The sequence below is a fragment of the Grammomys surdaster genome, unplaced genomic scaffold (assembly GCF_004785775.1).
Source record: "Grammomys surdaster isolate TR1022 unplaced genomic scaffold, NIH_TR_1.0 150, whole genome shotgun sequence".
In the NCBI taxonomy this organism is placed as follows: Eukaryota; Metazoa; Chordata; class Mammalia; order Rodentia; family Muridae; genus Grammomys; species Grammomys surdaster.
Window position 1 is genome coordinate 7,602,454 of NW_021604608.1, and position 17,016 is coordinate 7,619,469.

At 45.6% G+C, this 17,016-nt stretch overlaps 1 protein-coding gene across 1 annotated transcript in view; it reads right to left on the reverse strand.

Moving 5' to 3' along the window:
* Ccdc149 (coiled-coil domain containing 149) overlaps nt 1-17,016 on the reverse strand; it is a 93,450-nt gene that overhangs the window by 8,461 nt on the left and 67,973 nt on the right. Inside the window, exons 9-11 of the mRNA XM_028765281.1 lie at nt 15,655-15,799; nt 8,527-8,603; nt 1,264-1,380 (exon numbers count right to left, since the gene is read on the reverse strand). Of these exons, the coding sequence (XP_028621114.1) occupies nt 1,264-1,380; nt 8,527-8,603; nt 15,655-15,799 (339 nt within the window). The remainder of the gene's footprint in view (nt 1-1,263; nt 1,381-8,526; nt 8,604-15,654; nt 15,800-17,016) is intronic.

Consider the following 17,016-nt stretch of genomic DNA (forward strand, 5'->3'; position numbering starts at 1 on the left):
TGGGACACTGACAGCCTCTCAGAGAACGCATCCTTGTTCCCACCAAGAGCTGGCTCAGGATAGACAAGAACAATGCACATTGATGATGGGACCTGGGATCTATCATTTGCATCACTCATGCTGTCCTTGTGAAGATGGAGAGAGCCAGAGTCCATTTCTGTGCAGCAGGCCTAGGCTACCCAGAAGCTCAGCAAACTCTGAGCAGAGAGAGGCTCTGGCGTTCCATGAGGACATAGGCTGTCAGCATGCCATGACCATCAGCCACAATACAAGGCTACACAGTGCACCGGAGGCCAGTATTACAAGCAGCACATGCTGCAGGCTGCAGAGACCCAGTTTTGCTTTCCGGCCAGTGTTGATTCACCAGGATAAGGAGCTGTATTCAGGAATTCTTCCATGAGAATGTTTCTGTTGAAAACCTAGAAATGTCTTCTATGTTTACCATTCGGGCACTGTGCTGAGTGATCTGAACAGTTAGAAGAGACTGGGTGAACCTTGCTGACCCCAGCTCTGGTGGGCAGAACCACTGTATATCCAGATGAGTCCTACATCTTCCTGCTGATGCTCTAAGCCCTAAGCTGTGAGTTGGCTTATTTCACAGTATGAGATAAATGATACAGTTGGTCAGTCCACCTTGCTAAAATGTTATGTAACCATCAGAGGAGTAGGGCAGACTAGATCAGTCTGACAAGCTGAGATTCTAAGTCATGACAGCTAAGTGTAACTTGGAAAAACTGAGCAGGGTGAAATGGGATGGCGAGGAATTTCCATGGGTTGAGTGAACAGCCAAAGGAAAACGGAACAGAAAACGGAAACAGAGCAAGGATGGATTGGAAGTGGGGAATCCAGGAGTGGAGTCTCCAATGACACAACCAGACTGAACCAGAAATGGGAGGTCCGAGAAACTCAATAGAAACACTTTGGTTACAGGCCAGATATGGGTGGGGAAGAGATACTGACAGTGGTTGAGGGCTACAAGGTTTCAAGTCTAAGTAACCAAGAAGGTGAAATAAGGAAGCAGGAAGAGTTGGAGAGTTGTTGGTGGTGATGTCATACTGAAAAACCCCACAGACTGCTGGGGAAGTTCAGGCCCTGAGAATTAGGAGATCATAGCAGCAGATAGAAAAGTGTGTGTGTGTGTGTGAGTGTGCGTGTGTATGAGGATGTTGTCATGGAGTCCCAGAGGAGCTGTAGGATGAGGTCCTGCTGGCACTGACATGTGCTCTGTAGAGATCACAGACCAAGAAGAGGCAGCAAACTTACCATCCCTGGCACTCTCCTTGGTCTCAGTGGGCTGTTCCACAAACTTCAGCAGTGGGGACTTTGACCTCTGCATGGTGGGGAGAGTCTGGTCACTGAGCAGTATGGTGTCCTTGCCCCCTGTGAGGAAGATGAGAAGGTTGGCTTGTCATGTCACTGGTTTAGCTGGGTAACATTACAACCTGTAACAATTATTTTGAATTGTCAACTTGACACACTGTCGAATCACCTGGGAAGAGGGGCTGCCTAGATAAGGTATTATTTCATCAACATTGAGGTGGAAAGACCAGCCCACTGTGGGTGGCACCATTCCCTAGGCAGGCGATTTAGACTGTACAAAAGTAAAGAATATTAGCTGAGCACAAGCATGCACATAGTCTCTCTGTGCCCTTAACTGGGAATGTGACTAGACGCTTCAAGTTCCTGCCATCTTGGCTTCCTTGCAAATTAGAATTGTAAGTTGAACACACCCTTTCTTTCCTAAGTTGCTTTTGTCAGAGTGTTTTTTTATCATGGCATCAGAAATGAAACTAAGACACTCCCATACAATGAGCTAGCTCTTTGGTTGGGAAATTCCTTCAGCTGTGGGCAGTCCATACAGTCCGTAGGTCTTTCCCTAGTGTGAGGATGGAGCAAGGCTCCATGCTCATTCCCCTTGACTCATTTCTCTTGCTCAAGAACAGCTATCCACAGGCACCTCCAATAAAGGGCAGCTTCTCTGGCTGAGAGGAACTGAGCAGCTGGGTGGGCCAACAGCAGAGGCGGCAACAGCAGCAGCAGCAGGGAGCTTGGGAGATGCATTAGCATCTGTGGTCTGGACAGAGTCATCTGCTAACTGGATGACAGCAAGAATGTCACTTTCCCTCTAAGCCTCAGCTTTCTCATTATGGGTTGTTGTGAAGACAAAATGAACTGGTCAGGAGAAGATCTTGGGTGTTAAGCAAGCATTCCGCAATGATCTCACCCGCTGACATCATCAGCAAGGACACCCACACACCCGATACTGTCCTGTTTGCATCTGGTCAAGTCAACTATGCAGCTCTCTCACAAGGCAGGTGGGATCAAGTCCTCCAACTTATCCCAGCTATATTCCCACTTGGAACATACACTCACCATAATCTTGTTGCCTATAATGAGAACTCCTCAAAGAGGGTGGGGAAGGTTTAGAGGGAACGAGAGGGCAGGGGGAATGCACTGCTCTTCCATTGCAGAGGGCAGAGCAGGCTGCACAGATGAGTAGGAGGGAAGAAGAGCTTCAAAGACGAGAATGACAAACAGACGCATTGGCACCAAATGCACAGACAAACAGCAGTGCCACCTACAAGGTCAAGAGAGCCCATAGGCCTGGTATATTGCCAACTAGAAAGGCTTTAGGATTTTCTGAGTGGAAACCATTGGGCCTAAATAAAAGCTCCAGCTCATGAGTCCAGCTTGGGCTCCAGTCTGGCTTAGAGTAAAATTTTCTTGGAAGCCCTGCGATTTTATTTGTTTTCCCATTCATTCACCAGAGCCCAGAAGGCCACTAGGGTAAAAACAGATGTCTACACCTCCTTTGGAGAATCAGATGAAACTAAGCATATTTCCTCCTTGTGTTCCTCGGTTCCTCCCACTTTTTAGAAAACGGTCTTATTAAGTTGATTAACTTGTGTTAGAGATCCTCCACACAGTAGGCACTTACTAAATGCCTGGTAAGGTCTGTGTCACTGACTGAAGTGTCTAATGGGTCCTGGCATCTGGCATACTTAGTGCTTGCTGCTGTCTTGGGCAAACAGCAAGTGTTGAATAGCCTTCAGGTTCTCTGTCTTCTGAGTGTGCTAGGCCAACTGAGGAGAGGCTATCTGGAGCTGTCCCTGAAGTTCTGACAGGCACTTCCACTGTTTTGGTGGAATAAATCTAGAAACTTCACCGTTACCATCTGGAAAGGTTTCCCAAAGAACACTATGGATTTATGGTTCACAGTGACATGGGAAGTCCCCAGAATGGCATCTAGAGCACAAAGACACCATATAGAAATGACTTCATGGGTTCTTGGTGTTCTTGGTGACTGGCTGCAGGGGCCATATCAGGCAATAGGTGCCTCACCTCAGATTTCTTTCCCTTTTCTCCACCACAGCAACAAAGTCTGCCCACAAGTCCAGGTCAGGACGGTATTTCATGCCCATCTGACTATGGCAGGTAGACTGACAGCTTGCCAGCCTCCTGGGGAGGCTCCATCCCCCTCTGAACCAAAACAGTCTCCAGCCCTCTGCCCTGGTGGCCAAAGAATCAGAACCAGAGACAGAGTGGGAACTGGCAGGGATCAAGGTAGCCTGGGGGTTCTTCTCATGGGAATTCTTGAGGATGGAATGTCTCCTCAGTTCCACAAATCCCAGGTCATCGTCCATCCTAGGAAGCGAGCTTGTGAGTGGCTCCTCACAAATGCAAGAGACTTCAGCAAAACTTGAGCTGAGGGCACATTGGGAAGGCAAATAAACCAGCCCTTGTCTATGCCAGCACAGTGGGGTGAGAAGACAAATCTCCTCAAACGTGTGCCTGGAGATGGTACCCCATATCAGCAACATGCCTGGATCTAGTTACTCCTGCCATGTTTGAAAAATTCAAAGCCTTTCTTAGAAGGTTCTTGGTTCTGCTGTCTCTCTGAAAGTCTGGAGGCAGCTGTGGCCACTGAACTGAGCTCTAATTGGATAATCTGGCTGTGCAAGCTTTCATCTGGTCTTTACGCTTAAAGGAGAGGGTGCATGGGCTTCTCATTGAGCTGGAGTTTGAGTGGCTTGCGAGCTCTGCTGACTCCATATGGCACCAAAGCTCTCGTTCCTGCCTCTAAAAATGAACCAAGTACTTTCAACCCCCACATTTTTCTTCTCAGGCTGATGCCTGGAGAGGGAGAGAGAATGAAATGAAAATCTCAAAAAGCCAGACTGTTGCCTCTAGTCAAATTGTTCTTGGCTTTTGATATTTCTGACACCCAGTCCCCCCCTCTCTCTCTTTCTCTCTGTGTGTGTATGTGTGTTTGTGCATGTGCGCATGTGTGTGCACACATGACAGAGAGAGACAGAGAGAGAGAGAGAGAGAGAGAGACAGACAGACAGACAGACAGACAGACAGACAGAGACAGAGAGAGGGGGGAGGAGAATGTGTCAGAGAGAAGGGAAAAGAAAGGGTAGAGAAAGAGAAGGGGGGAAGAAGATGTGTCCTAGCTCTTACATGGGAGTTAGAAGACAATCTTGGATGTTGGTCCTTGCCTCTCACCTTGTATTGAAACTGGGTCACTTTGGCATTTGCTGTGTATTCCAGCTATCTGGTCCATGAGCTTCCAGGGATTCTTCCGACTCCCCATCTCATCTGGCCATAGGAGCACTGTGAGTACAGATGTGTGCTAATATGCCTGGGTTTATATGGACTCTGGAGATTCCAAGTGAAGTCCTCGGCTTATGCAGCAAAGTTTACCCAAGAGCCGTCTCCCACGTCTCCCAGGTGAACACACCTGGGACAACACTTCTCAGAGCTACTGATATAGATTTGAGAATATCTGAGGGAAGAATCCCAGGAGCTGGGAGTAGAGGGATCAACCATGGCTACAGAGCATGGCCTGCATCTCCTAACATCTGTCTTCCTTGTAGAAGACCCCTAGCTTTGTCACTATGAAGGCAAAACAGCTTGGAATGATCTCAGCTATCTAGACGACTTCTTGTTCCAGCCTGTACCATTTGTCATAATGTTTACTCTACAGCAAGATCACATAGTGACCCCAAGTCTAGCAAACACTATCAAGAGCTCTGTGATGAGGCTGGGGGATGTAACTTATTGGTAGCATGCCAGTCTAGCAAGCATGTATCCCTGGGTTCAATCTACAGCATTGATGATGACCAAGAAGTGACAGTGAATGTCTATGAGGCTAACACTTCAGAGGTGGATCAGAAGTTCAAGATCATCCACAGCTCCCATAGCAAGTTCGAAACTAGGCTGGGATCCATGAGATCATCTCATAAAACAAAATAAAACTTTATGGTGCTGGTCAGAAGTGAAGGGGGGAAATCAGACACACATGAAGCCTTCTACCTTGTAAACTCTTAGCCCACTAAAGTCTAGGAAGAGGTTTTTCTGCCTTCTGGACCCCTCCTTTCTGGTCTAACAACCAGTATCCTCTTACATCATTTGCCTATGTATCTTGGCTCAGAATTTCAGTCATCCAGCACCCATAGAAAATAGCTTGTGAAACTTGAAACATATGACCTTATGTGTCATCTAACTCTTTCCCTGTTTCCTGTGCTAAAACGAGCATATCAGATTAGATTAGGAAAAATAGAAGTGTTCTTCCACATCAGCTCTGACAAGAAGCTGGCTAATATGGAAGACTGCTACCACATCAGGGAGGAAAAATGCTGTGATAGATTAGTGTGGTGCTTGCGTATGCTTGGCCCAGGAAGTGGCACTGCTTGGAAGTGTGGCTTTGTTGGAAAAAGTGTGTCACTGTGGGTGTGGGCTTTGAGACCTTCATCCTAGCTGCCTGGAAGCCAATCTTCTCCTGCTTGCCTTCGGAATAAGATGTTGGGCTCTCAGTTCCTCCTGTGCTATGCTTGCCTGGATGCTGCCATGCTCCCTCCTTGATGATAATGGACTGAGCCTCAGAACCTGTAAGCCAGCCCCAACGAAATGTTGTCCATATAAGAGTTGCCTTGGTCATGGCATCTGTTCACAGCAGTAAAATCCTAACTAAGACAATTAGCAATGTCTGTGATGGGTGTGAGAATGTGTGTTCCTAATACACACCAAGTATTTGTTATCCCAAATCTTCCTGTTCTTAACTGTTCTTCACGGGGGGCGGGGGGTGTCACATGACTCTCCACATCATCTCACTAGTATTTCTAACTTGGGCACTTATTCAACACTAAGTCTGGAATACTTTCTGTTTTCCCCATCACTGCTTGATGGAGGTTCATCTTGCTTCCTTAGATAGATAGACTATAGATTTAAGGGGGACAAGGGCCAGGTTGCCTGGCATGGTACTGTATTCACAAAGCTGAAGCTCAAACTAGATATCAGCCCATGGATGGACTGACTTTCTGGCGAGGATGCTGTTCCCTTTGAGATGCTTGTAAATAAGACAGTTCTCCAAAACTCCTGGGACTCAAAAACTTTCTACTGTGATTCAGCTGCTGCTTGGGGAGTCGATAAGAAAGAAGAGATGGGGGAGGCAGAGGAGGTGTGGGGAGGAGAGAACACATTGCTTTTTGCTCTGCCATGCAGTACGGAGACACACAAAAGCAGGAGTCGGCAGCCAATGTGATTCACACAGGAAGCAATACCCCACTCCCTGTCCTTACTCTCCAGGACTGCAAACTCCCTAACTCAAGGCTACCTCCACACATCCTTCATGTGTGCTCCAAAGTGAGGCTGTATCCAAAGGGGGAAAGTCTCTCCCCTGCCCTCACCCTCCTGTGCTCCATTTGTATCTGTGTGGTAGCCAGAGACTAGAACCCCCATGCCCACAGCATAAAACCTGCTGAGACTGGTCCTTAAGCTAACTGTACTCACCAATGCTTGCTTTGCACTAATTGAATGCCTTATTTCAACAAGTTATTCTATCTAGAATATTCACAAAAAGGTGAATAACAAATTTCTACTATTTACATACATGGAGGATAGCATGTGCCCCCCCCATATTAGCTACAAGAAACCCCAAATATTTCAAAAATGAACATACTCCCGAATCCGACTGAAACATTGTAGCTCAGGCCTTCAGCAGCAAAAAGAAGGAAAAAATAGTCATTATTGCAGAACAGCCATTGAAGTCCCACCTGACCAAACAAACACCAGACACAGGAAATTCCCGGCATTGATTCACCCATTCAACATCCATCTTTTTACATAAATCACACAAATGAAACAGTGAGAAAATTCACCAAGTCATTCTGAGAGGGGGTAAAAAAAAAATCAAAGCTTTGGTACATGCACAAAGACAGCAATTTGACTGCACAAATAAATGACAAATTTGTCTGCCTGTGTTGAAATTCAATGCAGTAAAAGAAAGGCCTTCATAGAAGATGTGGTTTGAACATCATCAAAAGTGGCTGGTGCAAAATGGACCATTCAAACCCCCAGGACGGCACTCGCCACTAATTAGTTCCGTGAGGTCTTTTGACATCCAGTTCAAGGAATAGCTGCGAAAAATTCCAATTTATGAAACACACTTGCAGGCAACCTAAGGCAGCTATTCAGATTTCCACTGAGGAAAAACGTGATGTTGTCCACCTCCTCTCCTGTGGCAATTTTCATTTCTCATCCGTACAGGAACGCAGCCCACGGGAGCCGAGCGAAGAGGAGACCGCTTTGCACTGAAAGGGTAAGACACTAAAAATACCCGGACAATGTTCCTTCCAGGGAACCAGGAGGCGGCAGAAAATGATAAATATAAGTTTCCAAACAGCGTAAAGAGGAAGGTGAAGAACTGATGGGGTCTCCTGAGAGGGGTATTTTACTGGGATAACGGGATAAGTATAGCTCGTTAGAGAGAAACACCACAGCTCCTCACACATTGGACAAATGCAGAGAGAAAAATCTCCTCAAGAAATTTTTTGTTTTCAAGCTACATGAAACTGCTGGGGGTGGGGGAAGGCAGAGGAAGGCGGCTGTGAAGTACATCTGGATTGGAGAGACGGTTGGCGCTTCATTTTTAGTACTGGTGATTAAACTGAACAAATCTTTGTGCGGTTTTACATTCCACTTTAGGACTGATGATTAAATTGCACAAATCTTTGTAAGATCTTATATTCGTTTTTAGGACCGGTGATTAAATTGAACAAATCTTTGTATATTCTCCCATTCATTTTAGGAGGGAAGGTTACATGGAACAAATCTTTATGACTACTGATAAGAAATGAAACAACTCACGGGCGTTTACAAAGGTTAACATATACAGACACACAGACACACACACACAGAGACCCATACACACGCAGACACACACACACACACATACACACACACAAAATGACAGTTTGAGAAGTTAGGCTACCTAAACTTCAGTGCCCCACACTGATGAGAATTCGAAAATACATTGTATATTTCTGACTTTGTCCCATCCATGGACTTGCCATGGAATGGGTTTCTCAATATGAAACACTTGTAAGCTGTTTCTCAAGAGTCCCCAATTCAAAGGGCCCCAAACAGGTAGAATCTTCTTGGCGAGTTATATCAGAAAGTTCTTTAAAAACTGAACACAATCCTAAACGAGATGAAAGCCACTGTTCGTAAGTTTCTGCTTACCTGGAAGACTCCACAAACCAGAAACTTCCAGAGTCCTTAGTTTCTTCTCCAGTTCTGCCACTCGATTCCCTAGGATTCTAGAAAAGGCAAGAAGCTCATAAGAGGAGACGAAGTCGCCTGTCAGTGCTTGCGCCTAGGTCATAGGTAATAGGAAAGTCAACAGATTTAGGATCTAAAAATAGAGCATGTAGCTACACATGCACACATGATACACACTCTATTGGAAGTTCACGTGGAAATAGAAAAATAGGAAATAGAAAATGAATGTGTGAAACACGCATACATTCATGTACACATCATTCAGTTGAATTCTGTTCTACAAGGGAATTCCTAAAGTGGAGTGTGTGTATGTGTGTGTGTGTGTGTGTGTGTGTGTGTGTGTGTCTGGAGGTTAAACAATTATTTCACCACTGCCCAAAGCATCATAAGGAATTTCCATTTGAGAAGTGCTCGTTGCTAAAGATGACAATTGATTTTGAATGTCTTTGGAGCATCAGACCCTCTTTGAGAGAATGTTTGATTTCTGGAACCAGTAGGTAAGATAGATAGATGGACACACTTGGAAATATTTCATCTGCGGCAATAAAGTAGCAAGCTCAGCTTTTGCAGTCCCATACTAGGTCTTACTGATGTGCATGCCCTGGATAACCAGAACAATGTCTGGCACAGTGTAGGTGGCCAAGAAATGTGTGTAAATAAACACATGCTTTTTCTTTGTTCAGAATCTGCAATCATCTATGGAAAAGGTAAGGAACAAACATTTCACAAGTTTACTTTTTTTTTCCCCAACACGATGTTTTTGTTAATTATTTGGGAATTTTGTACAGTGCATTCCCTCACACATGCTTTCCATTTCTCCCGTGGGACTGTGTTACGGTTCTGCAGGTAAAGGCATTTTATGGCAATCTCTGTGACCTGAGTTTGATTCTCAGGACACACATGGTGGAAGGAGAGAACTGACTCTGGCAAGTTTTCCTCTGACCTCCATACACCATTCTGACTAGCTGCGATATCTAAGTTCTGAAATGTGCACTGAAAAAGATCAGACGGTGTGCTTGGAAGGCAGGCTTTGTATACATGCATAGGTAAACATCTGTTCCTTTGCTCCAAACATTAAACATAGCTCAGAAATGATTGACAGTCATCTAAAACCTTGCTTTCCAGTGGTCTGGAATTGGAAACCAGTCTTTATTTTTATTTGGGAGATTTTCTTGGCACTGCTGTGCTGAAATGACATGAAAATCTCCTTAATAGCAAATTCTCCATTCCTTTCAGCGGGATAAATTAGAGCAGCAGAATTATTCTCCTACGTCTCTTTCTATTCCAGAGATAGCTGCGCACACCCACATACATTCAGGGCCATGAATATGCATATATAGCCACACATATATACAGCTCAGTTCATCCTGATTTTACCTGAATCGACCTGTGGTATCTTAATCTTCCCTTGGAGTTCACGGGGAAACTCTGCCGTTGCTCTACATGGTTTAGTTCATCTGGTTACTAGGGCTTATCTTTCCCTCATTTCCTTAGGTCTCACAGTCTGCAGGGTGCTCACCAGCTACTTCAGAGCTCGCTCCATCTGTTGGGTCTGTTTTGCTTTCACACCTGTGACCCTTCCACAGACACCATTGTCAATCAGCCTTTCAGTATTTTGTCCAGACCCTCTGATGCCAGCGCCCTTCCTCACAGCTGATGGGTCTGACATAAATCACCACAGTGCTCAAACTCATGCTTGCCTCTGAATGAGGTCAGATCACATGTCTGCCGCTGCCTCTTAGGAACAAAGGCTAAGGTTCCACTCTTCAGTGATGCTGAGGGATTGCTCTGAGCTGGATTTACAGGTAGAGCGCAGAGGCTTTGCTCATGCTGTTTCTGGATAACCCAGCCATTTCTCCCAGAAATGGAATGAGTGGAGTGACTGGGACCCACCCATCCCCACATTCTACTTCCAGGGATCCTGCTTGAGTTTATCAGTGGTAGCTCTGGTCATTGGTCTGATACCAGCATGGATGCAGAGCTGGAGGTAATAAAAGGATCCAGAAGTTGCAGGTGTGGCAACAGCAGCAATAGAACCACCAATAATCATGACAGTACTGCTGTGGACACTAATGAAAACTGATTTTCCCAGAGTCCTCAGTAGGAGGCACCAGATATGCTTAACATTTACCTAATACAGAAGCTAGTTAGCTTGGCCTAAACTACTTACAAGACTCAGTGATCAATCTGGATCTGATCCCAAGCCTGTCTCAGCCTCTGAACTTCATGTTCTTAATACATACCCTCTCGGTGGCACTTTAAAATAACACCCTTTACATTCTTTCTCATGTGTACAACAAGTACTCCTTAAAAACTGTGCTCATTGAAATATGGATATAGCCATAGGTAATGTCAAAAGTACAACCCAAGACGCTTTTCCCAGAATTGTAACAGATACCCCCTTAGTGGCACTTTAAGACAACCCTTCTTAGATTCCTTTTCATGAGCACAAGTACAGGATCCTTAAAACTGTATAGTCTCATAGAAATCCGGATATAGCCATAGGTGGTGTGCAAAACACAACCCAAGTTGCTTTGCATGACTGGGAGGGATTTCCTGCCTGCCTGCCTCACCCAGGGACTTAGGCAGGGGTTATGGGAGCTGGTGTAAGAGGCTGTGAGAGCCACAGTGGCTGGCAGCTCTCAGGGGGGGGAGAGAGAGAGAGAGAGAGAGAGAGAGAGAGAGAGAGAGAGAGACAGAGAGAGAGAGAGAGACAGAGACAGAGACAGAGAGAGAGACAGAGAGAGACAAAGAGATAGAGACAGAGAGAGAGAGACAGAGAGAGAGAGAGAGAGAAAGAGAGGAACAAGTCTAGCTCAGGAAGCTTGAGCAATTCACACCCAGCTCCTGGGATTCACCTCTGTGCTACAGGATGGAGGAGAATTGAAAGGAGAAGCCCCTTTCCCTATTCCTAGAGAACAGTAGTCTGCTGGTCATCACACAAGCACTGTGTGATAGGAATGCCAAGGACAGCTGATATGTATTCAGCATTTGATCCAAGTCAGGTGTTATGCCCCTGAACAACACATGCATGGCCCTGTGTTTTGTTTTGCTTTTGTGTGTGGTTTCTTTTCAGTACCTGGCTAGGCAGTCCTTGATTTGTAGATGAGGAACATGAAGCTCACAAAGGGCAATGACTCACTCAGGGTCACACAGCTGGTAGTCAGGCAAAAACTAAGCCTAGAAACAAAAGTCTAATAACAGCTGAGAACCACAGAACCAGAGAGGCTGGTGGAGCCTCCTATGAAGATAGAGTCTGTGGCCAGGCTGAAAACAATCTGGCTTTTAATCACAGGTTCTGGGGAGCTATTGAGGTGTTCTAGGCAGCAGGAAGAAGCTTAGGAAGTGGTCCTCATCTGAGGTTGAGGATGGACAAGAACTGGGAGTAGAGGCAGAAAGACCACTTAGTGGACACTCGTCCAGGAAGATGAAGATGTGCCCAGTAGTCCAGTGGGGATGCAGGGAAGCCAAAGAAACAGGGCCAAAGGGAGGAAACAGAGGAGCTGGGGCTGCATTAGAGACATAGGGACACATGGCAACTCACGGAAGAGACGAGCATCTGAGCATGGGGTCAGGGAGGAGATCTACCTGCCAACATTGTGAAGCAAAAAAGGGCTGGGACAAGGAAAGAAATAGGAACAAGATAGAGCCTGGAAGTCACTGGGGGAGAAGTGCTGATGGGAAGGGCCCACTTCTTCCAGGAAGTGGTCACAGATGAAGGGTCCACATCTTTCAGAAAATGGTCACAGATGGAAGTGCACGAGAGGTATGACCTACCCTGGGTGGGGGTGTCAGAGGATGAAAGTAACCCCAGTTCCCAAGTAAGAAGCTAAGACCGATTAGCACACAGGAAAGGAGATGGGTCTGCAGGAAAGACAGTCAGTAGCACACAGATGTTTGCAGGGCAGCAGCTGGAGGCACACTCAGACTTGAAGAGGAGGCCTTCTGGGTTCAGTAGGATGGGGAATTTTTTGTGTGTATGCATGTGTGTTTAAGGTAATTACAGGTTGTTTTAAGATGGTAGAGATTTCAGTATATGTCTTCCCCTTGTGTGCCCCTTAGTCTAAGAAAATCCTCTAGTACTGACTCTGTACTGACTTTGCATCATGGCTTCTAATGACATTACTGGGCATAAGGTTGGCAATCAGCAAAGAGAGTCCAGGAGATGGCCAGTCTGATGAGATTCCTAAGGGAGGGAACAAACAAAGGCCTGAAGAGAAATCTGTGGCCCTCTGGGCTACCTGTCGTGAAGTATCCAGAGCCCTTGAAGACTCTGCTGTGAGACTCACTGTTACAGGAGACTTAGAAGATTTCCCAGCTCACTTACTACCAGCTAGGGAAGCACGAAAGGTCTGTGATTGAATTAGCCACCACCTCGCTACTGGCAAGGACATGCAGTACTTCAGCAGCCATAGCTTCTGCTTGTGGCATTAGTTTGTTAGATAAGGGAACCTTCTCCCTTTAGTCATCACCAGGTAAGGGCTAATGTGTCGAGAGGCACAGCAAATGAATGGTCACTGAACAGCACTCGGACATAAATCCCATGGTACTTAGCAGTTATCAAGATGGTTTCCACAGGAGTCCCTGCCTGGAGGCAGCCATTGTTAAACAGTAGAAAGCTAGTAGGCAGAGCATGAGCTTCCGGAAGGGAAGGTCTTTAGTCCTAAGGTACTGCCTTGCCCTAAGAAAGCTTCCTTTTCCTCCCTTATTTATAAGGCTAAATTATGAGGGCCACTAGCAAGCTGACCATATTATCATTCTGTTGTCAGTCCTTCATTTATAGTACGGTTAATGGCTTTGTGCACCCCCAGGAAGTATGAAACAGAAGGCCTTCAAAGCACCAACAATGGCACACTTGACACTTGTTGGTGCATCTCCAGAGTCTATCGATACAGGGCCAGAAAGCAAGTGGAAGAACAAAGGGCGACCCTCCCTTCTCTGTGATAATGAAGAGCTGCTATTTTGACTTTTAAAAATCCATTAGTATATGAATACTTGGGTGTGCTTCCATGGAGTATGCCTTTGTTTGCACGACTTGAAGGACCCATGAGCACAAGAAATGGTGACTTCTCCTAAGAAGGGGTTTTGGACAGCTGAGATGTGTGGAAAGCCACAGTTCTTCAACCATGGCTCAGAGACCTGTTTTAAAATGGCTAAATAAGCAAAGGTATGCTCAAATAAAAATAACATGATGAATGGTGACGGCAGCCTTCATACAGGGAGAAAGAGGTCTGCATCTGGGGCCTGGGCCTGTTGCAGTGGCTATGGTAAGGCTCAAAGGAGCCCAGAGACACTGGCCAGGGGTGCCTCAGGAATAAGAAGCCTGCTCACTGCCTGCTTCAAGGGACCTCCGGGGACAGCCCCTCCCCTGCCAGATTCCCAGCCCTGCTTCCTGAGAGTAGCTGCAGTTGGGCATGGCTGTTTCATTTTGCAAGGCTGTTGCAAACTTCTCCTGTCAATAAATTACCCTGTCATCTGGGGAGATTGCCGGCCTCCCTTTGATGCTCCTGCTTTCTCCCACATACATCTTCATCTCTGGTACAGCCCTCTCCTCGCTCCATCATTTCCCTTTTTCTCTTTTGTTTTTTATAACACTTTCAATCATCTTCCTGTGGCCTCTTCCCTGGGTGTCCCTGCCTTTGGCAACCCCAATTCTAAGGTCCCTCCCCTCTAAGCCTAACATCTGTTCTTGCTCAAATCTTCAGCAATGTCATTGTAGCTCTGAGTGTGGGTATTGGGAGCAGGGATACCTATAATTTTCAGGGTTCTGTGCAAGACAAAAATGTGAGCCCCATCCACCCCACTCCCAAACCCCGAGAAAAGATAATGGTAGCAGTATCTGGTCAAATGCCAAATCGTTCTAGGTGTGGATTGCATGCCACAAAGCTGGCCCTGCTCTGTTAGAAGCTACGTTTTCAAGCTCATAGGTCAGTGCTAATCACCATTAGTGAGATGGTATCAGAAAGGTGAGGCAACCAGCATGGCATCTCTGGGGTCCATAGTGAGCACGTTTGCTGTGTTTGACCACATGGAATCTGGGTCATATTCAGATGTGGCATGAAGATCATCACCAGACACAGTGATATGTTTTTGAATTAACCCCCCTGGAGTGTGAGAAGTGAACTTTTTGCTTTTAAAAAAATCTTCATAAATTACCTAGTCTTGGATATAGGAACAGAAAATGGACTGGTGTATGCAGTACTTATTGCTTTAATTACCGTTCTCAGTTGTTACTCTCAGGATATTTTTCAACTCCACTCTGACTACTGTTTCAACTTACCTGTATTAGTTAGGGTTTTACTGCTGTGAACCGACACCATGACCAAGGCAACTCTTATAAGGACAACATTTAATTGGGGCTGACTTAAAGGTTCAGAAGTCTAGTCTATTACTATCAAGGTGGGAACATGGCAGAGTCCAGGCAGCCATGGTGCAGGAGGAGCTGAGAGTTCTACATCTTCTTCATATGAAGGCTGCTAGCAGAATACTGACTGGCAGGCAGCTAAGACAAGCGTATTAAAGCCTACACCTACAAGGCCACACCTCTCAACAGTGTCACTCCCTGGACCAAGCATATACAAACCATCACACTACCTTAACTTGCTCAGTTTAATACAATGTAACCAACACTCATTACAAACCAAACAAGATACTTAGTTACTTTGCCTTTTCTTGATTATCTGAAAGCATGCCAGGAGGCTCTCTCACATACACAGCAACCTATAGAAAGTTTATGATTGTTTTCCTGGCCGTCAGAGATCCTCAGAGCCAAGTCTTGGGGCTGAGGGGCAAAGAAGATCTAAGAAAGAGGCAAGAGCACTAGCAGTGTCCTATGGAGGCCACCATGAAACTGGTGTTGCCTTGATTGCAGCTCCCAGGATGGACTCTCTAGAAATCAGGATTCCTGCTTCATTGACTCTGATGGATAAGCAGGATGCCAAAGCAACCTAGAAGCATGGTTCTGGTTTCATGCTTGTTGACCCCACCCCACCCCTAGATATCAGGGATGTTACCTTCTTCCCAGAAGGCTTGTGGTTTATTTCTGGAAGCCCACTCTGTTACCACCTAGACTAAAGACCTACTACCTACCTGTTGGTTTGCCTCTGATGCTGAATGACCATGTTTTTCTCATGGATCGTCTCCAGCAGGGCAGTGGCCAATGACTTCAGGTCAGCAATGGACTGAGGAGTAGCTGGGAGGCTGCACCCATGGTCTTCAGAGAGCAGATCCTGAACTAGGGAAGACAAAGTTGACAGCTCAGTCATGTATTCTGAAACATGAGTCTCCAAACCCTTGTTGGCCATTCCTGGATATAAGGAGTCCCAAACTTTGATGGGACACTTGTGTTTTACTGAGAGTCTTCCTCAACTACCACAAGGAAAACAACAGAAAACCCAGTGTGAGAGTTAAGTGGAGAAGCCTTAAAGAGGTTTGACCCTCCCCTCCCCACCCCTATCCTCACCCCCATTTTTATTTTCTTATTTTTTGTCAAACTGGGATAGAACCCAGGGCTTTAAGCTAAGCAAGTACACTCTCACTGAGCCACGCTCACGTCCAGCCACTTGTAAGCTATTCAGAGACTAACAATATTTTCACTTGCTAGTGGGTGAAGACTTTTTTATGCTAACTCACTGAGATTTTGAACTGAAAAATAAAACTTAGCAAGTATTATTTATCTCCATTTTGTAAACAATAAAGCAAGTCTCGGATGGGTTAAAAATACTCATTCAAGGTCATACTGCCCTGCAAATGACAATGATGATTCCTTGATCTCGGGACTCTCTGACTATTGCAAAAGTAATATAGCACTTTAAAGGGGTAAATCAGTGGAGAGAAAAACACACCCTGGTACTCCTTTTGACTGTGACAAAACACTGTGACTCTTTCGACTAGCATATCCTATGTGACTATATGTATGTATACAGATTCATTCAATATTCTTCTAAAATGGGGGGAAATATTACTTCTTCACTTAATGACATCCCAATTCCACTTCTATCCCCTAAATCATAAAGGTGAACACCCACTTCTATAGCCCATCTAGATCTGTGAAAAATGATTTAGCCAGATATTTATGCCATATCCAGTTGAAACACAGAATTATGAGAATATTCTTTCAGTTAAAAGTTCCTATCTGCCTAACGAATTTCTTGCTAGCTCTTGCTAAGGATGATCTGTTAAGGTTTGTCATAATGGGTTGCTATGCTCACACATTTTGATTACCTATCCAGCAGCTCATGGTAATAAGGTTCTTTCGTAGGTTTTTCCAGAAGACTTGGGTCAAGGCATATCTCTGTACGGTCTTTGAGTGTGCCTGGCACTTGTGACCTAAGAGTCAGGACAGGGATCCATACTCTAAGCTGGTAGCTAGGTATGGTATCCAGAGCTAATCATGCATGGGTATTCTCTCTCTCTCTCTCTCTCTCTCTCTCTCTCTCTCTCTCTCTCTCT